Genomic DNA, 25621 nt, shown 5'->3' on the forward strand with positions numbered 1-25621 from the left:
GCTAAACACCGTTTTCTTCTGTTTGCCGATGACGTTAAGCTGTTCGCTCCTATCAACGATACCAATGACTGCATCAATCTTCAACATGCCATCAACCTGTTTAGCATATGGTGCCGTGATAATGCAATGGTGCTATGTATCGAAAAATGTCGTGTTTTGTATTTTTACCGTTCTCGGTCTTGCACACGATTTAACTACCAGATCGATAACATATCCGTTGAACGCACCGATACATTCCGCGACCTTGGGATCATTCTCGACACACGTTTAACATTTAACCGTAGCAATAGACGATGCGCAATCTCAGATTGCGCATATATTTATCTGTCAAACGGGTCGGTTTGATATATTTATCTGTCAAAAAAAATTTATATATCTCGGACATATAATCTTGAAAATTTATGCGCAATCTTGGCGCAATCTGAAATTGTATGGAAATGGCGTTTATAGCTCAGGGTTGGCTACGCGAAATGACATATATTTTGATAAAACGAATATATGCGCAATCTGAGATTGCGCATCGTGTATTAATACGGTAACGATCACCTAGAGAATATAGTGTCTAGAGGGAACCAACTACTGGGTTGGATTATTCGATCAACGCAAGGTTTCCGTAATCCTATGACCATAAAAACCATCTACTGTGCCTACGTTCGATCTGTGTTAGAATATTGCAGTATTGTTAGTGACCCCTGTACCGAACAATGGAGTAATCGAATCGAGGCCATCCAAAGAAAAGCGACTAGATATGCTGTAAGACTCTTACCATGGCGACAGGGCGATGTGTTACCGTCATACCATTCCCGGTGTCTGCTTTTAGGGATTCAGTCGTTGAAAAAGCGCCGTGAGATAGCTAAATGCCTTTTTATATCAGGACTACTTAACCACCACATTGATGCTCCTACTCTATTAGCTACGATAGAATTTAACGCGCCATCTAGGAATCTACGTACACGTCAATTCATATCCGTTCCTCGTTATAGAACTCGTTTTGGCCAGTCTGATCCTATGTCAGCTATGTGTCGAACTTTCATAAATAACTTTGATTTATTTGATTTCAACATGCCACAGAATGTTTTGAGTGATAGACTCAGGACACAACTTACGTAATAATTTTTTTCTCAAAATACATTTTCTATTCTTCTATTCTTCTATTCGATTTATCTTTAAATCTTTAAATCTTGTACTGGCGAGGTGGAAGGTGTTGATGGATCGAAAGGAATCGATAGTTGCCGTTTTCTTGGATCTAAAACGAGCATTTGAGACTATATCAAGACCGTTATTGCTGCAGACCTTAGGGCGTTTTGGTATTGTGGGGAAAGAGCTCAATTGGTTCGAAAATTATTTAAAAGACAGAACTCAGAGAACAGTTTTTGGAAACTCTACATCAGAGCCTATAGAAAATACCCTTGGAGTTCCGCAAGGAAGTGTTCTTGGACCAATTTTGTTTATAATGTATATCAATGACATGAAACAGGTTTTGAAGTCTTGTGCGATCAATCTTTTTGCCGATGATACTGTTTTGTTTATCTCGCACAAAGACATCAAGCAAGCAGAGTCTCTGATTAATTTCGATTTAAACGCTCTGGATGGTTGGCTTAGATACAAAAAGCTAGCATTAAACGTTAAGAAGACTAGTTACATGGTAATGACTGCTGGTGTATTAGACAGTCCCCCATCCATCGTGATAAATAAGGAACCAATCGAAAGAGTCCGTCAGGTTAAATATCTGGGAGTTATTTTAGACGACTCACATAGACTGGGTCATCGCTAAAGTGGCATCTAAGTGTGGGGTTATTAGTAGGCTGGCAAAAGATATCGATTTTTTTGGGATAGTTAACCTCTATAAGTCACTGATTTCACCACATTTTGATTTTTGCCGTCGATTCTGTTTCTTGGCAATAAGGGACAAATTAAAAGGCTTCAGAGATTGCAAAATCGTATTATGCGGTTAGCTTTAGGGTGTGGCCGACGTACGTCGTCTTTTGTTATGCTAGATATTCTTCAGTGGATGTCTGTAGAGCAGAGGATTGTGTATCAAACCATGACCTTTATATTTAAACTTTTGGGGGGCCTTTTGCCAGGGTATTTAGGGGAACGCATTGTTCGAGGATCTGATGTTCATCGGCACTGTACATGCAGAGCAAATGAGCCGAGGGCTCCCAACTTAATTTCACATGGTGCCAGAAACTCTTTGTTTTTCAAGGGGATTCAATTATACAACAGATTACCCGGAGAAATCAAGAATGCGAGTAACTTGCCAGACTTCAAACGTAGGTGTGCGGCATATGTTAAACAAACTGTGTAATGTCATATTTGTGTAGAAGTCCTATATCACTATGTTATGTACAACTGCACTTGTCATCATGAGCTTGATGATGATGATAAGATTTTTCTTTATATATGAAATCAAATTAGAAAAATATATAAGAAAGAGACAACATAAGTTTGAGACACGCGCGCGTACAAGTGGACAATCGGATTTAGTTTGGGAGAGCTTGCTGTCTGCATGTCTGGGAGATCACAGCGAGATTCACTCATTGACGATTGTAAGTGGCCAATTCCAGATACATTAGGTTCTCCTGCATCGGAAGGCAGTGCCCTGGTGCCATCGTTGGTACCAGCGGAACTGGCCATATGCATGTTGCAGTGTGTCCTGATAATTTCCAATACATTAGGTTCTGCTGCTTCGGAAGGTAGTGCCCTGGAGCCGGTGTGGCACCAGTGGAACTGGCCATATGCATGTCGCAGTTAGGTCCTGATGTGTTCAATGGAGTTGACCCGTTTTTTCTTGATGAAACTACGTCGGTCGTCTTGGGTGTGTGTATGACTTGGTGATTTCTTTTGAATGACGTCCGATGCCACCACTTGCTCGTAAATTTTTATTTTGTTCAAAAACTACCTAAGAGTAATATTATCGTAAAGATACTTCCGTCCTTCTCAAACCTGTGTTGGGGTAAGAGGTGGGACTTATCATCATCATTTATGTACCTTACATAGTCTATAAGCACTAATTTAAGTACATTCATGTAGGATCTTCAAGATCCCGATGCATTAATCAATACAGCCGTTGCCGTCAAATTTTGGCTCGAAGTCACCAATTTTTGACAGTGTGCATCAATTTTTGTCTGGAAGGCGTCAATTTTTGACAGTGTGCATCAATTATTGTCTTGAATGCGTCAATTTTTGTCAGTGCGCGTCAATTTTTGTCTCATGGTCATCAATTTTTGTAGCTTGTTCATGAAATTTTGCCTCTTTACATATCAACATGAGTTTACCTGATTTGACGCGTAGTTGGGGTTATTTATTTGTAGTAACATTTAATTTCAATAAAAATCTGTGGTTTATGAATATTTTATTGGGATTTTAAGGAAAATGCTTCAAATTTTTTGACTGAATTTCAGGTACGTAGATCAACACAGCTGATTGCTATTGAACAACGAATATACTTTGTACTCCTCAATCGAAAATGGCAGTACAATGATAAACCGTACGGATTGTGAGAACTGTTTAAGTAATTTACAGGGTTTTACAAGTCAGAATCGAATGTCAACAAAACAATTTCAGAAGCTCAAGATGCAGTTTAGCTGTCAAAAGTTGTTGTTTCACCGCATCGATGCTATTTTTCACAAGCGCAATTTGATTTTTAAATCGCTCAAGTTGTATTTTTTAAGAGGCCTTTCGCATCGTTTTGCAAATTAAATCACGTATTTTGAGATAATATGATTGAGATCAGTGCTGTGCGCAAGGAGCACACTCGCTCTCGATCTGCGTTTTTCGATAGATGATTTGTTTTACTCATGTTTTGTCGAACATAAAAAACTAATTTTGGAACCCAGGAAGTTTATTTTGTTGAAGTTCTGCAAAAACATAAAAATGTTACTTTACCACGTTTTATGAAGACACAAAAATAGTTTAATTTACGCAATAAACATAAAAGCTGGGGAAGCTTGCATTGATTTTATAGCTGTATGTATTCTGAAACATCCAAACTAAATTTTTCATGCACGTTGCCATTTGTATTGTTTTGGCATAATCTGAATTTTACTTGAATTGCTAGGTCCATAAGTGACTGCAGGTTGATCCCGCGTACTTTGACAAATCTGGATTTGACAATTAGGGAACCACAGATTTCTGACTGTTTCCCTCATAGCAGTCTCCAGAGGTATCCCCGTTCATGATGGCGACCAAAATCAGATACATAAACCTACCTGTTGTCTATTTATCCACCTTGCTCAAATTACGCTTTCAGATACAGCACACGTAATTCAATTAGGAACAGTTGAACTAAATGAATGATTGTTTGAAATGAGGCCGGGATTAAGGCCGGGACAACGGACTGGCAGACGAAGGCGCGAGACCGTGAGCGGTTTCGGACACTCCTGAGGCAGGCCAAGACCGCAAAGCGGTTGTAGCGCCGGATAAGTAAGTAAGTAATATATATATATACAGGCTCACTCGATCCGACGATAAGCAGCAACAAAATCGGCAAGCAGTGGCGAACTTATGAACGGATGCAAACACAAAATACACAGGAAACCGACTGTTATGAGATGCTGCCAATGGTCGTAGAGCACCACGGTCCATTCACCAACTGAAGTGCAAAATACTTTGACTGAGCACAACGTAGAAGCAATGATAAACAGACAAAACAAACGGAGCACGATTGAAGCACAGGCAGAAGCACAAGCACCACCAGAGAGATTTAATCTACGCAAGAGCTTACTAGCTGATCTAACCGGTTTAAATAAAAAAATAAAATATCAATAAAATTGATGTCACGGATAAAATTGATGTCTCGTTTTTATTATAAAAATAGAAGAATATCCGAGGAATTAAAAACCAATGATTACAATTATTACAATTATTTAATCGCAAAGCTTCGATTCTTCTTATCTGTCGTAATAATCGTAAGTAACTAAGATCTGATATGAAATCATCCGTTTGGATACCACTGAATTTTCGGTTTACCACGGAGTTTATTGGAGCCATACACCATATACCATACACAGCAATTATCGTCAACTCGTACGACTTAACAACATGCCCGTCATGGGTTCAACCTGAATACACTGTGCCCCCATACGTAGGACTGACTATCCTGCTATGGTAACAATAAGTCACTGAAAGCCAAGCTCACTTCACTAGTGGGTACAGGCAGGCCTTGACCGACAGCGGCTGTTGTGCCAAAGAAAAAAAAAACTATAGGGGTCTGTCCATATTGTGTTCGTCTTCCAAAGTGTTTGAGTCAATGGTGCACTCGTCTATTCGTTCGTGTGTGTTCAACCTCTACTAACCTAATGGACCTTGTATCCTCGATCTTTTACAACATGGAGCCTGGCTCTCAAGTGGATACTATATATACCGACTTTAAAGCAGCTTTTGACTCTATATCGCTAGCCTGTTTACTTTCAAAGCTAGAGAAACTCGGAATTGGTGATCCCCTTCTATCCTGGCTTAAATCCTACCTTAACGGTTGATCTTATAAGGTCAGAGTCGAAAATAGTTTTTCCGAGCCTTTTATTGCCTCATCTGGGGTACCCCAAGGCAGCGTACTTAGTCCCCTAATTTTCCTACTGTTTATCAACGATTGTGTTAATGCTCTTCCTCCTGATGGTTGTTTGCTTTACGCTGACGACATCAAAATTTTCCTACCAGTGTCCTCGTTAACTAGCCGGTATCATGCTACAGTCGTCAACTCGTACGACTTAACAACATGCCCGTCATGGGTTCAAGCCCCAAATAGACCGTGCCGCCATACGTAGGACTGACTATCCTACTATGGGGGGAAATCAATAAGTCACTGAAAGCCAACCCCACAAGTGGATTGGCAGGCCTTGACCGGCATCGGTTGTTGAGCCAAAGAAGAAGAAGAGAAGATAAGAATCTAAAATTGAAAAAGTATGGTAAAAATAATAAATTATTTATTTTGTGATATCAATTTTCAGAAAAAGAAGTAAAAATGCGGTCGAGATCTCTACGAGACACATATTCGAAGAAATTAAATGAAATGAATCAGCCTTCAGGATCGGGATATAAACATGTAGGTTGGAAATGTTTTCAATTTATGTCCTTCTTGAAGGATTGTTATGCATCTGGCCTCGAGAGGGAAATGTTCCTATCCGCAAAGGTAATACTCTATCATTTATTTTTATTGATGTTATTATTGAAGCGTTTCTTTTTTATATTGCCGATCCTGTCAATAAGGAATACTTAGAATACGAATACAACAATAATGAGGTTGAGCATCTAGATGAGGATGAATCGTATTCTATCTTCGATTCCGAATCATCAAGAACTGCGTTAAACAGCCCTGCGCCGTCAAACAAAAGAAAACAAGCGCAGGATCCGTTGCTAGAAGAGCTTCTTGAGGTAGAACGGTCAAAGCAGGAAACATTAAAAGCCCTTATGGAAACGCGGCCGAAAACATGATCCAATTATTTATTTTTTAATAGTTTGATTGTACCTGTAGATGCTTTACCTTTACATGTACAGCTACAGGTAAAAGAAAGCATCAGGAAAGTGGTTCATTGCGCCATTTTACAAAATGAATGATTGAATACGTCCAAAAATTAAAGCAAAAGTAAATAAATGCATTGAATTGGGTTTTTTAAATAAGTTATATTGTACAATTAAAGTGAATAACGTCATCATGAACATATAAACAGATTGGAATTCAATACAGGAAAGATTATAAATAAGATTGGAATCATTTTAATAGTAAACTCTGCATCAAAACATAATACTCAGTAAATAATTTACCTTAATGTGACCATCAACCGTTCTTCTAGTGAAACGTGTTGAATATTCCGCTTCTTTTTCGCTATGCTTGGGGCAATTTTATTGAGAATGTAAAAGAATGTTTCCTTTGGCATCCTCATATATTGAAAAAAAAAAAGAAACTTGTCTTCCAGAAGCTGGTTGAATAGAGTATGGAACTATCCATACTTCGTCCTGTCTGCATAAATTTACTTAATACTGGCATAAGATCGACGTCGTTTTGCAAGAAAATACTGAAGTACCAGGTTAGGTTCTGCAACAATATGCTACAGATAATCTTGTCGAACATCCTTAAAAAGAAAAAAAGTATGTTAATTTGCAGTTACATTAGGAGTTCAGTTAGCAGAGGACATGATTTTAGTGCAAATTTTCAGTAGAAACGGGATTTTACAGCGAACCTCATTTGAGAAATGTTATGTAAATCTATTATCTGTCTACTGGTTTCAACCAACTTCCGATAGAAGCGATAATGTTGTAAGCGTTCGACGTTTACTTTTTCGACTTGTACTGCCCGTATTGTCGTGTGAAGGACCAGACGCAGTAACTACCGTACTACTCCAAATTTACTGTCTTGATACCGTTTCTCTCGTAACTCTTTATGAGTAGATATAATAAATTACCTTTATTTCAATCAGTGATGTTTCAAACAATTTAATTTAATGGTTTATTTAGCAGCAATCAATATAGAAATCTATCACTCCGTTGATCTAAACCAAACCATAATCTATTTTATTTATGTTTGTTTATGGTTTTCGTTGTCATATGTGTTCGACATATCCATGCAGAACGCAGCGAACAGGTACCAGCTTGCGATACGCTGCGTCGCAACAAGTACCAAGCCCTAAGAGAGCGAGACCACAAAACGAAGGTGAACTGATGACTGCGCTACAGCAAGGTGCTTCGTTAAATGGGTACTTCTGTTGTAATGTAATATGTACCGGTGCGTTTGCGTTGAAGTGCGTTTTGGGGGAAGAAATCACCGAGTGAGGTATATTTAAGGCTTATCTGAACTCTTTGTTACAATTTAGAATTTAAGATACAAGATTTTTTGGTAAAAGAGAGCTTGGCTTTTTTCATTTTTGTTTTATATTTTACCTACATTTTAAACATTTTAAATTAATACCTACATGAATTTATTTGATGTTGATGTAGTAGGTAGCACAGTGGATGCAGTAAAACTGCCCGAAACTCGGCTTGTCCAGATCGACCTCTTTTCAGCAGCTTTTCCGGGTCGTTCTTCGATTTCGTCCAAATCCTTGCGCCGATTCCGTAGCCGCCACCGACGGTGCAGATGTGTGTCTCCACTATTCATTTTTTTCCTTTTTGTACGGCATTTTGATAGGTAAATAGTACCAGCAAACTTTACTTTTATTGCCGGATTTTGTTTTCCTCCGAGCTCGACTGAAAAGGAAAACGATCTGAACCATCACATCATTTCTTGATGATACAGCAAAATAAACCGTTGATTATAGACTATATGATTATGTATGGCCATCCGCTGAATGTTACTTCAGTTCAGGAAGAACGGTTACGAGTGTCCTTTCATGATTTTGTTACATATTACGTTGATACAACGTGAAATTTTACCGAAAATAACTAATTTGTATGAAATTGTTTTGAAAACCGATGTTATTGTTTTGAAATTTCTCGGTGGTTCCTGTCGTGTGGTCCGTTTATGATTAAAGATCGAGTATCTAACAAGGCATATATCATACAAAATGTTGTACGAAGATCGCCAACGTGGTAATATAAACCAATTGGACGGCCAGATCCCATCCGAAAAAATGAAAACATAACAAAATTGCCACAGATATTTCACTATCAGTACATAAAATATTTCATTTAGTTTGAAAATAGCCGATCATCAACACTGCAAACACTAATATAACACTGGCACAACATTTACCGCCCACCATCACATAATTTTATTAAACTATATAGCGTTACGGGATTTTTTAAACCTAGCGCCCACATGCTTCATCAAAGCTTTTCGAGTTTAACTTCTAATAACTCAAGGAATAACCCATGTTCCGGCTCGAATGCTGCAACAGAACAAAGATAAACTATTACTTTGTAAAACAATATGATTGTTCACATAAAGAGCACTAAAAAGCCCTTATATTAAATTTAGAAAATAAAATATAGATCGCGGACGGTTTCGGCTAATATCCCTTGTGAAAAAACTACATACAGTGGAGCGCCGATTATCCGGGTACCTTTTATCCGGCTTTCCGTTTATCCGTTCTGTTCAGAAATGACAGTTCAATACAAAAGAGACATTGCGTTTTGAGAAGGATATTTAAAAAAGCGGTTATAAGAGCACATTGTCGTAACAAAAAACAATATATTTCATGGTAAATTTCAAATATTCTGATTGGAAAAACATGAAGTTAATAAAAACTTGGTTATTTTTGTCAGAAAATAAGAAAAAAAAATTTCCAGGAACCTTTCAGGAATTGATGATAAAATATATCATTTGATTCATTATCCGTGTTATTCGCATATCCGGGCGAGGTCAAGACCCGAGAAGCCCGGATAAACGGCGCTCCACTGAATAAGGCGATGAAAAAGAGTGCGTCGGAATAGAAAATTATTTTGGGCGAAATGAAGTAGCAGATCAGAATACAAATACGTGTCAAGTTGGATGAATTGTACTGATCACATCGCAAAGTGACTTGGTAAACCCTGTATATAGAAACAACGCGGTACAATTGTTCTGTGCAATAAGGAGTGTCCGAAATCGCTCACGGCCTCTTGCCCTCGTCAGTTCATTATCCTGGCGTTAATGGTTGACGCCTCCAAGTCGTCTGGTCACTTAAATTTAAACCTGCTACGCCCCCTCCGCAAAGGCGGATTTAACAGTAAGCGGACTGAATGGCCGCGGGAGGCCCCGTGGATGGTATGTCCAGCATATATATTGTGTATTGTAGTCTCAACGCGGGCCTCCGAGCACCATAAAGGCTCCATGGACGAAGGGACTCATAGGGGGACTATAAACGAGAGATCCAGACCAAAACCCTGGTGCGCTGGTCAATTGGCCTGGTGATCGTGCGTGTTGATTAGCACGTAATTAAATAGCAACCGCGTATCTCGCATTCAGCATGAGTAAAATTTTGTAATTGAAAGCCAAAATAAAACCTTTTTTGTAATTTAACAAGTAGAGGGTGGTTTTGGCCACTTATTATTCATTATTTTATATGATTCTGACCAAATTTAACTATTTTATTTCTTTTCAAATGGTTTTTGACATACAATCAAAAGGAAATTATAAGGCATTTGACAATTGATTCGTCAAAACCAGTACAATTTGCTCAAAGAATTGTCAAATGAAGAAAACTGCGTCTCCGAATCCGCGTATTAGAGGTACCGTGTATCTCGGGGACTACACGTAATCGAATCATGAACCGACTGTTGGAATTTGGTTTTGTATAATTAATATTTCGACCGTGAATACAAATTAGAAAACCTATAGGAATTAGCGGCAACTAAAGTACAATTCATTGATTGAACTACTTGACTAATTTAGACTGCATGAAATAACCTGCTCCAACTACTCGAATGAACTAGCAATGAATTATGTAATGATCTATGAGATACATAGAAATACAGTTATAGCAGTTATACAGTTATAGCTAACAGACTGGCGATTAAGGTGTACGGGTTTTATATCAAATTTTACACTTAATGATCACAATCCAGAACTTCACTGAATATGTTTCACACAGACTATTATACTTCCTATTACAATTATTCTTCGGGGATTCTGATGGTTTTTGGACAATTTATTGATTCTTACTGGTGAGCATAGGTGTTTGTGTGACGGGATATGGGCTCTACTGCACCTCCTTTCTTAGACACGCACATTGGAAATTCCAACGGGATTCCAAATGAGCTATTCAAAATTGGTGCTGTTTATTTTAAAAAGAATCAAGAAATGTCCCAAAATTATCAGAACCCCTAAAATTCACACTTTTAAACTTCGTGGAATAAGTAAGCAACGAACCATACGTAACAATAACGTAACTTTACTTCACGGTCCGTGTAGCATAATCAAAATGACAGGCAAGAACCTATACGGCCTAACAGTTTTTGATAAATTTATACGAATAAGGGTCGAATAATGAGAAAGCAAGTTATAAATCCATAAAGAGCTGTAAAAATTCGGCACTGGTTCGGATTCATTACCCTGACGGACGACGCAGCCCCTGAAATTTTTAACCAGCCGCCTCGACCTGCACGAGGAAACCGCAAGAGGCTGGCATGTACCTAACGTGGCAACCTTCAGCGATCACCAATACGTCCGGTACGAGGTTGGTATGAGTCCACCACCAACGAGGGACAGCGCCCGGTCCGATTAAGCAATGCCGGTACGCGCTGGAAGATCGGCCAGTGTGACTCCTGGCTATTCGAGCAAACGCTGGCAGTGACTGAATTTCGCCCCCAGAGTCACCACCGTCGATAGCTTGGTTGAGGCACTGACCACTGCACAGTGGGCAACGGCCATACAAACGCCGGGATGAAAATCAATTCCTCGTGCTATTGCAGTTTTTCGTCATTCTATACAATTGCTCTTACTATACAGGGCAGTCATATACTAAAATAGTCAAGACAGTGAATAAAAAATAAGAATTATCGCTGACAACATTGTAATAATGCGTAGTAGTCAACAGCATTAACAACAATTGTTAGGAATTAAAACGAAGGCGGAATAAGTTTCTTACTGAAAATGAAATTTATTGAAATGAAGTATTACGCGCTAAAATAGTTGCGTTTTTTCATGATTGGATTTTGAAAAGAGCTGATTCCTATCTTACGACCTTTTTAAACTATTTTTCCTCTCTTCAGCTTTGTTTTTGTCTGTTTGTTTCAAATGTCTGTTTATGACAGGTAGTTGGATACTGGTGGTGTATGGCTCATACAACAACACGTCAAAATCGCTCGAGGGTTTTTCAAGAAAAAGTTGAATAATTTTCGGGGTCGCAGATGGTCGCAGTTAATTTTAGCGACAAAACGTAGGAAAAATGTTGATCTTTCTTATGATATACGACTCACGAGTGAAATCGAGTAGAATCATAAAAAAAATCACTCTCCAAAATGAAAATATACAAAAAATCAGCAGTGATGTTTGGTTTTCAATCATTTATGAACTTCAAAAACAAGTTTGTGCCAAATATTCATATCTAACATCAAAGTATGACAAAAAACCTTTCCAACGAAACATTAATTATGAAAATCTAACCATTTTGTACTAAAATATTATGGTTTATGTTCAATCGAAAAATAGCTCAAATTTGGGACAAAAAACACAAAGTTTGTACTTTGATGGTCTATAGCTCAATAAGTTTAAGATAAAAATGTAAAATATTTTGGTTTCAACTAAGAGTAAGTATCTATTTTAAGAAAATGTTTATGGTGTTAACCTGCGACAAAGTTGGTTTTTCGATTTTTATACAGGCGTTTGCCCAATGTGCACTGATAGAACCATCCGAGCGAGCAAAGATGCGTCGTTCGACCGCATGCTTATACCGATACTTCTTTTCTATGGCACAACAGCCGTGGTCGTTCAAGTCCTGCCTGTACACCACTACTAGTGATCTTGGCTTTCAGTTACTTATTGGTTTATCCATAGCAGAATAGTCAGTCCTGTGTATGGGTACATGGTCCATATAGGGCTTCGACCCATAACGTTGTTAAGTCGTACGAGTTGACGACTGTACCACGAGACCGGTTCAACTGTCACCGCGATATAGGAAGACGAAACGGGACATTTTTTTTAGAGGGTGTTTCTTTGGTTCATGAACGCTCGACGATCTGCCCAGGACGAGCTGCCCTTCGCAGGATTGTCGACGAGTTCTTCCGCGTGCATCCGTCGGTAGAGTGGCCATACACCGAAATTGGCAACCAGACGCCGCTTCGATCGATCGATCGGATGGACCTCGAGCAGATACCAGCCAACTTGCACCCAAGGAAGGCTCCAACGCTTAATGGAGTCCAAAACAGCGCTTTAACGAAAGCTCTCTCGTAGCAACCGGAGCCCTTCCATGGGATGTAGCAGAGCAGGAGGCACTAGCGGCGGTACCAGCGGTGAGCAGCAGGCTGCAGCAACACGCTGGAAGCGGTCGATCCGCTACCTGGGGGCTACACTACACGACCACTTGTCGTGGCGCCCAAACGTGGAGATGGCCGCGGATAAGACCCTCCGTGTGGTGCAAGGCTTTGCGCGACGTTATGCGCAATCACAGCGGGCTCCAAGTCAGGAAGCGGAATCTGATAGCCTGATTGGCGGCATCCATCATCCGTTACGGCGCACCCGTCTAGACAGAAGCCACGGACCGACAGTGATGCAGACGGATTTTGGACTGCGTCCAGCGCTATCTGGCCCAAGGCATCACGAGCGCCTACCAATCCACAAGCTGCGAGGTAGCCGTAGTTCTTATCCGCGAAGACGCCCGCTGCTACTGTCACTGATGACATCGACGAGGAGAACCTCGTCAGTCGACTGCTCGAGAGTCCGGAGATTTGTGGTCGCATCAAGCAAGCAGCTAAGCGCATCTTCTCCGTTTGGCAGGAGGACTGGTGGAAAGATCAACGCGCTCTACAATCTTCTAGTTGGAGACCACTACGGTATGGGATCGGGATCGATTCCACGATCGGTATGGTGTCAGGATCAGTTGAAAGATCGGTTAGGGGTTATAATAAGTTCCATGGCCAGGTTTATGACAAATTTTAACACATACAGTCAGAATTCAATAATTGAACGCTTTTTTGTTGGCATACTTTCGAATTGACCGCTCGATAATTGGCTGACAGTTCAATTACAAAGCATGCGTTTGTATGGAAAACTTGGATGGAAAATTTCAGTAATGTTTTGTAACGAAAAACGTGCCAACTAAAAAGCACAAATTCAACAGTTGCCAGGGAATCGAAGTTCAACCAGTGAGTTCAGACGTTATATGGGATTGGAATCAGTTCCAGTACCAGAACGATTTCTGAAAAATTTCAGGATGGACATGGGTTCTGGATTAGTCCCGGGATCGGTATGAATTTGGAATCATTATTTTTTAATGCATCCCTTGGAACTAAATGTCACCTGGCATTTGCATTGCCTTTTCAAAAATCCTTAGCACGCACCCTAAAGTTATGAAATACCCTCAAAACTATCTCACATAACCCTGTAATTGGGCCAAATTCACTAATTAAGTAAAATTTTACTGAAGATCAACAAAAAAAAACTGTGTATGCAACGTAACACAATATACAGTGAACCCTCTCTTATTTGACACCTCTCCAATTTGAAAAACCTCTCTTATTTGAACATTTTGCACAGTCCCTTGATTTCCGGTACATTTTTGTTTCTCTAATTTGGAAAACCTCTGAAATCTGTGTCCCTCTTATTTGAGTATGGTGTTGCCATGGTTATTGAAAGATGTATGCTCAAATTAGCGATTCTGTTCGCAGTTTCCTATAGCAACAGTTAAGGCTGCATACTAAATGTTCTGTCTCTTTCTTGTTTGTATGGACCTTTCATTCACTTTAAACCTCTGTAATTTGAAAACCCCTCTTATTCGACAGTCCCATCGTCTCTCAAATAAGAGAGGGTTCACTGTATAAATAGCGGAACTTGGGGCAAGTGTGCCACCTTAAGCATTTCAAGTTATAACTCACTAAAACGTGTTTTTCAAAAGCCGATTTAAATCTCATAACCATTTTACATCTATTTCCTCACTTATAAATGAGTTTCGCTTGAAAAAAGTGCAAACAAAACAGTTTTTGAAGCGTTTTAAAAAGGGTCCAAAAAGACGTTGTTTTTTGGGCTATGGGGCAAGAGTGCCACTCGTATGGGGCAAGACGGCCACCTGGTTAAAATAACCGTGTTTCTTAGATAATTGGAAATTATTACGTTTATACCACTAGTATATGTATTCCTACATGTATTTAGTCCTCAATGAACCCTTTTGACCACCAACTGTACCACAATATGGTTTGTTACTGTTCTGTTTTTCCGGGGTGGAATCCGCTCACAATAGCGCACCATTCTGCAGCACGCTACAACAATGTTTACATTTTTGACAGCTCGCGCCTATGAAACATGGTGGCACACTTGCCCCAAACAGAGATGGCACACTTGCCCCAAAAGTTGTAACTTTTTTGAAATTGAATTTTTCAGTGACAAAAAGAAATTTTTTTCAACTAACCCCACAAAAATTTGACGTTTTCTCAGCTATACGGTGGTGTAAATATTTTCTCGGTTGATTGTTCGCACGATTTTTGAGAGCTTATTTGGTTGGATTAAAAAATTATAATATTCTGCTCACTTTTGAAACTCAATATAAATCAGTTTAAAACAATGGGAAATATCGATTGGTCTATATGAAATTAGGCTCAGAATACCTAGTCATTGGAAAGCAACCAACTGTATACACAATTGATCATTAAATTAAAGTTTTTAAGGAAAAATGCTTGGTGGCACTCTTGCCCCGTATGGCACACTTGCCCCAAATTCCGCTTTATTGTGTAGGTAGACTATCGATCAACAAAACGGAAGAATAACAACGTACTATGTTGTAAAACGATTATAAGTATCACAAATAAATAAACAACGCCATTTTGACACCCTCAGAAGGCGAATTCATTGGATGGTTCACAGCACCATTTTGCACCACGAATTATATCCTATAATCGGACATAAATATGATAACTGCAGACGATAGAATTTACATGAAAAAACTATCGGATTACCATTCGGAATTCTCCTTCAGGCACTGTCAGATTCCAGAAACCGCATATCTCGGAATCGGTGTTATATGCTGTAAAACGAAACACATTTCACATTCCACTCTCGTCTTTCAATCGCATTAATGGAACATACACTTTGATTAAACGTTCATTTACTGGACACTGAATAACGATGGAAATCACTGAAGCGGTATGGAAATACTCTCAACTTATTATACAGTTTACTGAGAAATTGACCAAGCAATTGTAGATAATTTACCTGCTATGATTGCCTAAATTATACGGCTTCACAAAACGCGTCACTTCATCCTTCACACACAAAAACGCACCACGACAACTGTTTTGAAAACAGCATTCTCTCGCTTCAAAAAAATACAAATGGCAGATGTGGGCAATTCGTCAAGATGATCTAGTTGGCAACACGGACACATTCTCTAGATAACCCCGCTGAACAAGGTGTTTTAAAATTACAAGGTGAAGATGTCGAGAGCAAAATAACATTTCTTGATTGGACATAACCGTAGCAATAGACGATGCGCAATCGCAGATTGCGCATATATTTCTCTGTCAAACGGGTCGGTTTGATATATTTATCTGTCAAAAAAAATGTATCTCGGGCATATAATCTTGAAAGTTTATGCGCAATCTTGGCGCAATCTGAATTGTATGGAAATAACGTTTATAGCTCAGGGTTGGCTAAGCGAATTGACATATATTTTGATAAAACGAATACACAGTCATTATCCGATATACGCTATCGTACGGGACCGAGCTCAATAGCGTATCTCGAGTTTTCGCGTATAGCGGATTCCTATGCAAAAATAGTTTACACTACCGGTTCGAGGGTTGAAAAATATCGCCACAGAGTTGTGCATTAATGGTTTTTGTTGTAAAACAGGTATATTTTGCAGAAATTTAATGCAAAATGCATTAAGAACATTAAGGAAATTGAAAAAGAACATAAATTATTTCAAATAATTAAAATATTTGCAAAAAACACATGGAGTTGTCAAATTTAGAGGAATCGCGTAATGCGAATTCGCGTATATCGAGTATCGCGTACTGCGGATAATTGCTGTATGCGCTATCTGAGATTGCGCATCGTGTATCAATACGGTCAAGATTTTACCGTAGCAATAGACGATGCGCAATCGCAGATTGCGCATATATTTATCTGTCAAACGGGTCGGTTTGATATATTTATCTGTCAAAAAAAAATTATATATCTCGGACATATAATCTTGAAAATTTATGCGCAATCTTGGCGCAATCTGAAATTGTATGGAAATGACGTTTATAGCTCAGGGTTTGCTACGGGAAATGACATATATTTTGATAAAACGAATATATGCGCAATCTGAGATTGCGCATCGTGTATTAATACGGTCAGAAATGACACACAAACGATGGTTGTTAATGTATGACGTATGTAGCGAGGTTTATATAAGTAGCTAGCTTTAAATTCAATTTTCACTAAGTTCTCAATTTTTAAATATTACATGCAATGAGTTTGAGAATGGGTATGCTATGGGGTAAGTGTACCAATTGTGGCTATGGCACCAATTCTGGCTATAACGAACAATATTTTGGCTCTAAAACAGTCAATTAGCGTTTTGAAACCACGGTAGTTTTTTTTATTTCAAATATGGGGGCCCTTCACGATTCTAGTCAGTTTTTTGTATGGAGTTTGACAGTTGGAGGCTGAAATCCTGTAAACACTCCATACAAAACCACACAAAAAACTAGCCTGCAATTTTCAGTCTAGATTATTCTAGACTATTAGATTCGAGTACCTGCTCGAAAACACAGTGCCCGCCATGCAATTGACAGCGATTTGCGAGGGCGCGCGAGGGCTCGCACGCCATTCTAGTTCACCGCCCCAGAGCCCTCGCATTAAAGAGCTTGCGAGCCTTAGTAGTTTTTTCACCCCTAGTTTTAGCAGTTATAATTATAGCACCCCGAGAGCAGGTATAAAATTGAAAATTATAGCTTACTAAACACCTACATTTTGAGATTTTATTTGGCAAAAATCCACAAAAATTGGAGAAGTAATCTTTTCGGCGAATAACACCTAAACCATAAAAACTTATGTATGAAAAATAAAGATTATTTAATGACCTTATGATTTCGAGCAGATGATACCACTCCCAACCCTCGCAATGTTTGACGGGTGTTGTTTACATTTACCCCAAGGTGCATTAAAGAGATGACGTGTGGAATCTGGAATCAAAGTGTATGTAGTCCATGTGGTCTCATAGCATGTTTTTTAAACCAAATTTGAATATCACTTTTTAACAGAATGGGTGAAAAATTTTGTTCAAACAAGCTTTCTTGAGACTTGACGAATACTCAAAAAAATCTTAAATCATCATTCAGAAACAAAAGCGACGACAATCAGCCTTCTAAATTCATACACCTTGGGAAAAGCCCACCTGTATATTATACACACATAGATAGCTGCTCGAAAACTGCTATACAACGCAAACAGCTGACAGGCTGTGTTGGATCAAGAGCGAAAGAGGTACCTCAATCGCTCCGCTCTTCTTATTGTGCACGCTCCCGCACTGCCCACAGGTAGCTCCGCACGGAGCGCTGCACACAGGAGCGATTGTGCGATGCGCTCCCAGGAGCGATTGTGCGATACGCTCCCAGGAGCGAAATTTTGCACTTTACTGAGCGCTGCATGCAGGAGCGATTGTGCGATGCGCTCCCAGGAGCGAAGTTTCGCACCTCACGGAGCGCTGCACGCAGGGGTTAGAAAATGTGCGCTTGAAAGCTTCGCACAGAAAATGATGGCTTGCATAATTCCAGGCTTTAACTTGCGGAATGTGAGCGGAACCCCCAATTATTTTTACTCACCTGTTTGAAAAAAAAATATTTTCTTATGATTTATGCAAGCTAGTGTTGGGTAAAGTAGCAAAATAAAGTGTGCTGTGCGTACACGAACGCACATCTCAGTGTGCGGTACACATTTCGCACTGTGCGCGCTCTCCGCACTGCGCGCGCACTCCGCACTGTGCGCGCACTTCGCACAGTGCATGCACTTCACACTTTTCGCACAGTGCGAGCACAATCCACATGGTGCGCGCACTTTTCGCACAGTGCATGCGCTCTCCGCACTTTACGCACACTTCGCACAGTGCGCGCACTTTTCGCACACTTCGTATAGTGCGCGCACTTTTCGTACACTCCGCACAGTGCGAGCACACTCTTAACCTGCTCAAACCAGGTTGTAAAATACGGGGTTTCTCTAAATAACTAAAGCTTCAACTGTAACCTTCATTTCCAAATCGTAAAATCCCAATACAAGGTTGTCAAATGTATGTCGAACGTACACAAAGTAACCAATGATAGATCATTCGAGAGAGAGAGAGAGAGATAGAGACAGACAGAGACAGAGAGAGACAGAAAGAAAGAGAGGGGGAGAGAGAGAGAGAGAGAGAGAGAGAGAGAGAGAGAGAGAGAGAGAGAGAGAGAGGGGAGAGCGAGAGAGAGAGAGACAGAGAGTGAGAGGGAGAGAGACAGAGAGTGAGAGGGGGAGGCTGCACTTCATTCCTCACTCTTCTTTTCCACCCTTTTACGCATGGCGAAAGCGCAGAACGCTGAAACACACGCGCATAGCTGAAATCATTACACTTGAATCATCGTTGGCCCAAGGCATTGGGTAGAGAGAGAAATATAATTCTTTGCCAGTGTGGATGGCCGGTGCACGAGCACACCGAAACTGCACGGAGACATTTTCTGCGAGAATCGAATGCACACAACGCTGCGCTTGACCACCATCGAAAACCCGTTACACAACCACAAGCGTACAACACATCCAGACAAAAATTTAAAGGCCCCAAAACACAATATCAACTCAGCGGTCCGTGGCCGGAGAAATTAACAGGAAAAATCGGCTGACACCAAGCACGCGTCTCTTTCAAACAACTATGTACTGTGAAGGTCGTAGGTAAACGACGCTCCAGTGGGTTGAGGTTTCTCTTGAATTTGGCTGAGATGAAACGTGTCTGTGTTGTACTCGGAGCCACTGCTTTGCGATTGTGCAATAAAACAGACAAATGGTTTCCGGCGAAAACTGCTATTCGCGTCGCAGGCTTGCGATAGCAGGGCATGTTTTAATGCAAAAAAATTAATTTTCACTCGGAGCCCTAGTCAAATTTTGTAATTAACTAAAGAGAAGGAGATATGGGACAGGGCGAGAGGGGGGGGGGGGGGCGATGGGCATGTGTGTGGTATGAATGTGTGCAAGCAATTTATGGACCTTTGATTCGCCCCGGAGTCGTTGCACCAACGGATCGGAGTCGCTAATGCTAACTGATGCTAATGCTAAAAGGCGGTATGTTAAAATATGTACTACACCACCTGAAAATATTTCAGTACTACACCACCTGACTTCGTGGTACGAACATGGTACGAAGTGTACTCGCACAGTACAAAGTGAAGCACTGCACGAAATTTGCGAAATATGCTTGCACTGTGCGAAGTGTGCTCGCACTGTGCGAAGTGTTGTAGCATCCATGCTATCGCATACCCGCTTAAAGCATGAATGCTAACAGCCGGGTAAAACACTGCACATGCGTCCCGTGCTTTACTGCACACGCGGTTCCGTGTTTTACCATGGTGGTCGCACCACCCAAGCTGGAAATAAACAAGAAAGACCTCCAAAGTAGGTCATAAATAAGGAAGAACAATTAGCATAAGAAACGCATTACACCTTAAGCAAAACATTGTAAACCGTAAAAGCCCACCAGGAAGGCGACCCTCTTGACAAACATGCGTTTGTCAAAGCGCATCAAGTTGCGAAAGAGAAAGTTACGAGCGTAAACATCTGGTGGACAAATGTGCGCTAGCTTTCTTAAGATGGGAGTATAAATAAAGCTATCAGAACGGACAGAAGGTCAGTTCTGATCGGACACAGGATCGTACATCTTGTCCCTTCAACTCACTTATGAGCAGTATTGTCCCCCTACCCAACGTAAGGCTTTACTGTCTCCAACAAACGCACCGTGTATCAGTTGGCCGGTCAGCAAAACCCCATTCCGAAAGGTTAACGTATGCTAGGTGGCATAACATCGTTCCCGCGGATTAGCATAACTGGAAGTCTGCTTTTAACCTGACGCATCACATTGATTCCAATTGTTACTGTTGGATCCCAGTTACCACAGGGATAATGGAACACATAGCAACACTTAGAAAGCATAGCAACCATGCGGTATAAAAGGAGCCGATAGCTCATCACCGCTTTACTCTTAAGTTGACTTTCAAATACAAAACTTTAACTAGAAGCTGTGAGCAATAGTCCGAGTAGTTCGGACATGTCAATTTGGCGACGAGGATTTTGAAATTTTGAAGCACAACGAAAGAAGCGATGGCAGAACTACAGCAAGCAATCCTTTTGATGACGGAACTCCTGCAGAAGCTGGCACAGCCGAACAATACGGAGCAAACTCTCGAATCCTTGGCAACCAACATCAGTGAATTTTCGTTCGACCCGGAAAATGGAATCACTTTCGAAAAGTGGTACAGCCGGTATACGGATCTTTTCGAATCGGATGCCAAGAATTTAGACGATTCCGCCAAGGTACGCCTGCTGTTAAGGAAGTTGGACACACCATCCCACGTCAGGTACGTCAACTTCATCTTGCCGAAGCTTCCCAAAGACGTCGATTTTGCTGGCACCGTCAAGATACTATCGCAAATGTTCGGCACACACACCTCCATTTTTAACAAGCGGTACCAGTGCCTCCAGCTAGTAAAATCTGAAGCAGAGGACATCATTAGCTACGCAGGGAAGGTGAATCGTTCATGCGAAGATTTCAACTTCAAAAATATGAATATCGATCAGTTCAAGTGCTTGGTGTTTGTGAGTGGCCTTAAGGGTCATGCCTACGCCGACACGCGTCCAAGGCTTCTTTCCCGGATTGAATGTGAAACAGCAGAAGCTCCCGTGAATCTTCAGAACTTGATTAACGAACATCAACGACTCGTTAATCTCAAGGAGGACACATCGATGATTGAGCGCCAGTCAAGCTCGAAACAAGCGGTTCACGCTGTCCAGGAGAAGGGAAGGTTTCATCATCCACACACTTCAAAAACGGAAGGTAAGCTGCCTCGCACCTCTTGTTGGCAATGCGGACAAATGCATTTTGTCCGGAACTGTCCGTTTTCGGAGCACCAGTGCAAACAGTGCAACCGAATTGGCCACAAGGAAGGCTATTGCGGCTGTTATTCCAAACGGCAGACAGTTTCAGGCGGAGGGGAAAAGAAAACATCGAATCAGTCACCATCGAATCAGCCATCAAATCAGCAAATGAATCAGCCAGCAAATAGACAAAACAACCCTCGGAAAGTCAACGCTAGAGGAGTATACATCGTGACCCACATTGTGAACCACATCGCTAACCGTTCCAGTAACCGAAAGTACGTGCCTACTTTGATCAACGGCGCGGCTACCAGGCTCCAACTGGACACAGCAAGCGATATCACGGTGATATCAAAGCAAACCTGGAACAACTTGGGTAACCCTTCAATCATCAAACCGACGATCCAAGCAATCAACGCGTCGGGCAAACCACTTCATCTGATGGGTGAGTTCCAGTGCGACGTCAGCATCAACGGAAAAACTGCTCGAGGCAGATGTTTCGTCACGACGACTGCCAACCTCAACCTTCTCGGCATCGACTGGATTGACCTGTTCAAGCTGTGGTCAGTTCCTCTCGACTCCGTTTGCAATCAAGTAACGACGAAGTCGATCGATCAGCAGATTAGTGAATTTCGAGCAAAGCATGCAAATGTTTTCAATGATTCACTGGGACCTTGCAGGAAATTGAAGGTAAAGCTTTTTCTCAAACCAAATGCTGAACCTATTTTCTGTCCAAAGCGCCCAGTTCCTTTCAACACCATTCCATTGGTCGATGCTGAACTCACACGGTTACAATCATTGGGCATCCTCGAACCTGTCGATTTCTCCGAATGGGCTGCTCCCATCGTGGCAGTGCGCAAACCTAACGGTCGAGTGCGCATATGTGCAGACTACTCGACGGGGCTAAACGAGGCGTTGGAACCAAATCACTATCCGCTTCCGACGCCGGAGGAAATTTTCGCCCAACTCAACGGCAGCACCGTTTTCAGCATCGTCGATCTTTCCGATGCGTATCTGCAGCTTGAGGTGGATGACGACTCCAAGAAGCTGCTCACAATCAACACGCATCGAGGATTGTTCCGGTTCAATCGTCTGGCTCCCGGAGTGAAATCTGCGCCGGGCGTATTTCAACGTGTGGTGGATGGAATGATAGCAGACATACCTGGTGTCCGCTCTTTCATCGATGATGTCATCGTGTTTGGAAAGGACATCAGCTCACACGCAACGTCACTCAACCTACTCTTCCAGCGGCTCAAAGAGTATGGTTTCCACGTGAGGGCTGAGAAGTGTCATTTCTTTCAATCACAACTCGGCTATTTGGGGCACATTGTGGACAAACAAGGCATTCGTCCAGACCCCGAGAAAGTGAAGGCTATTGCTGCACTCCCACCGCCAACCAACGTTTCCGAGCTTCGATCGTACCTGGGTGCGGTCAACTTCTACGGTAGGTTCGTGCGCAACATTCACGAATTGCGGCATCCAATGGACCAGCTGTTGAAGAAGGACGTGAAATGGCAGTGGACACCGGCATGCCAACAGGCTTTCGACCAGTTCAAAAGGACGCTTCAATCAAACCTGCTGCTAATGCATTACGACCCTAAGCTTCCAATCATCGTGGCTGCGGATGCATCAAGCACAGGCATCGGGGCAGTCATCTTTCACCAGTTCCCTGATGGCAGCATGAAGGCAGTACAACACGCTTTGAGGACGCTCGCACCCGCGGAGCGTAATTATGGACAACCAGAGAAGGAAGCGCTTGCGTTAGTCTATGCAGTGACCAAATTCCACAAGTATCTGTTGGGACGCCATTTCACACTGCTGACTGACCACAAGCCACTACTTTCCATCTTCAGTTCTAAGAAGGGGATTCCCCTACACACTGCGAACCGACTACAACGGTGGGCTCTCACGATGCTGAATTACGACTTCGAGATTCAGCATGTATCCACCAACGAATTCGGATGTGCAGATCTGTTGTCCCGACTGATCGACCAGACCATCCAACCCGAAGAAGAATACGTTATCGCTGCGCTGAGCCTTGAGGAAGATTTGGTAAGCATTCTTGCTGACACAACAGAAAAGGTTCCTGTTTCATTTGCAGCATTGCAAAAGGCTACAACAACCGACGCCACACTCCAATCTGTTGCTCAACACATACGCGACGGATGGCCCAGCTGCTCCAAGAACCTTTCCGCTGCAGTTTAACCGTATTTTCTACGACGGGAATCGCTCAGCATGATTGACGGATGTGTCATGTTCGGCAACAGAGTCATCGTTCCGGCCCAGTTTCGACGAAGGATCCTGCAACAGTTTCATCGAGGCCATCCGGGAATTGTTCGGATGAAGGCAATTGCACGAAGCTTTGTGTACTGGCCTGGCATCGATAACGAAATTGAGGATTTCGTAAAACGCTGCAATCCGTGTTCGACTGCTGGCAAGACTCCCACCAAGACCACGTTGGAATCTTGGCCAGTACCTACCAAACCATGGTCGAGGATCCATATCGACTACGCAGGTCCGGTAGATGGAGTTTACTTCCTGATCATAGCGGATCCCTACTCCAAGTGGCCTGAGGTATACATGACCAAAACAACAACAGCGAAAGCCACGATCAAATTGCTGAAGCAATCATTCGCAACATTCGGAGTTCCGGAAGTAATCGTTTCGGACAACGGCACCCAGTTTTCAAGCCACGAATTCATGACGTTCTGCACTAGTGAAGGTATTCGACACATTCGAATTGCTCCATACCATCCACAATCTAACGGTCTTGCTGAAAGATTTGTGGACACGTTGAAAAGACTGAAGACTGAAGACTGAACTGACTGATAAGATCGCATGCCAACCAGCTCAATTCGTGCTTCACCGAAACCAGCCAACATACCGATCAGTCTACTCCACTATCTATCTTTTTCGACAATTTCGGCCTACAATTTCCTATTGAAGTACCATCAACCGAAATTTATGCAGATGTTTATTCACAGGATGAAGAAGCAGTAGCCGTCAGCCAGAGCAACTCCTTCTTAACAGAAGATATTTCAGAAGATGAACAGCGAAAACGAAAACAGCGACGGTTCAATGGTCGTACCAGTAGACAACGAACAAACTCCTGTACCAGAAGAAATAAGCGAACAGGCAACATCAACAATGGGCATACCGCGACGAACAATCCAACTTCCTGCTCGCTTCAAGTCCTATTGGATGTTCAAACCTTAAGGGGGGAAATGTTGGATCCCAGTTACCACAGGGATAATGGAACACATAGCAACACTTAGAAAGCATAGCAACCATGCGGTATAAAAGGAGCCGATAGCTCATCACCGCTTTACTCTTAAGTTGACTTTCAAATACAAAACTTTAACTAGAAGCTGTGTGCAATAGTCCGAGTATTTCGGACATATCAGTTACGCAAGGTCAAGTTCGATTAGTTTACCGCGCCAATCGCGAAGTGCTAACTCAGCGCCGCCACCAGGCCTATGACGCGAACCCGTACCGAACCAACAACAATTATTCCCATCACCACAGAGTGCGTAAAGTGCGGAATGCACACGCACTGTGCGAAAAGTGCGCGCACCGTGCCACAATGGGCAGTTTAGAACAAATTTCGGGATAAAATTATTTTTGCATAAATTGTTTGTTTTTATCGTTTGTAGTAAAGAGTTATGATAGTGTAACGTCCGGACTAATATCGCCCACTGTGCACTCAACCCGAACCCCAAACGCAGCGGTATATACGCATTGTATTTTGACCGCTGGAGCACCCGGTGTGCTAGATGAACTGTCATAGAATAAAGCTCTTCTTCTTGGCGCGACATTGAACTGAACAGACGTAAGCCACTGACTTCTGTGTTTAACTAATTGTGTGCTCTTCCGAATTGTGCTAAATATTATTAAAACGGCCAATTAACCTTCCGCCACCCGTAAAACGCTTGGTCGTTACATCTCAGAAGTGGGATAACC

At 41.7% G+C, this 25621-nt stretch overlaps 1 protein-coding gene and 1 long non-coding RNA gene across 4 annotated transcripts; one reads left to right on the forward strand and one right to left on the reverse strand.

The window, feature by feature from the left end:
* Positions 1 to 6617: 6617 nt before the first annotated feature.
* On the reverse strand, positions 6618 to 15964 carry LOC121594223. Of its 3 annotated transcripts, none has more exons than XR_006004919.1 (3): positions 15776 to 15964; positions 7908 to 8181; positions 6618 to 7070 (listed from the first exon to the last, which is right to left on the reverse strand). It is a non-coding gene; the product is annotated as an uncharacterized LOC121594223 (long non-coding RNA). The 3 variants fall into 3 exon arrangements; XR_006004920.1 differs by having other exon boundaries at positions 7908 to 8198; XR_006004921.1 differs by having other exon boundaries at positions 7908 to 8217.
* Positions 15965 to 20887: 4923 nt separating this feature from the next.
* On the forward strand, positions 20888 to 24481 carry LOC121592216 (uncharacterized protein K02A2.6-like). The gene is made up of 2 exons (XM_041913624.1): positions 20888 to 23713; positions 24101 to 24481. Exons 1-2 carry the CDS (start codon positions 20888 to 20890, stop codon positions 24479 to 24481), a joined length of 3207 nt encoding a protein of 1068 aa, XP_041769558.1.
* Positions 24482 to 25621: the final 1140 nt, after the last annotated feature.

This window comes from Anopheles merus, chromosome 2L (assembly GCF_017562075.2).
Source record: "Anopheles merus strain MAF chromosome 2L, AmerM5.1, whole genome shotgun sequence".
NCBI lineage: Eukaryota > Metazoa > Arthropoda > Insecta > Diptera > Culicidae > Anopheles > Anopheles merus.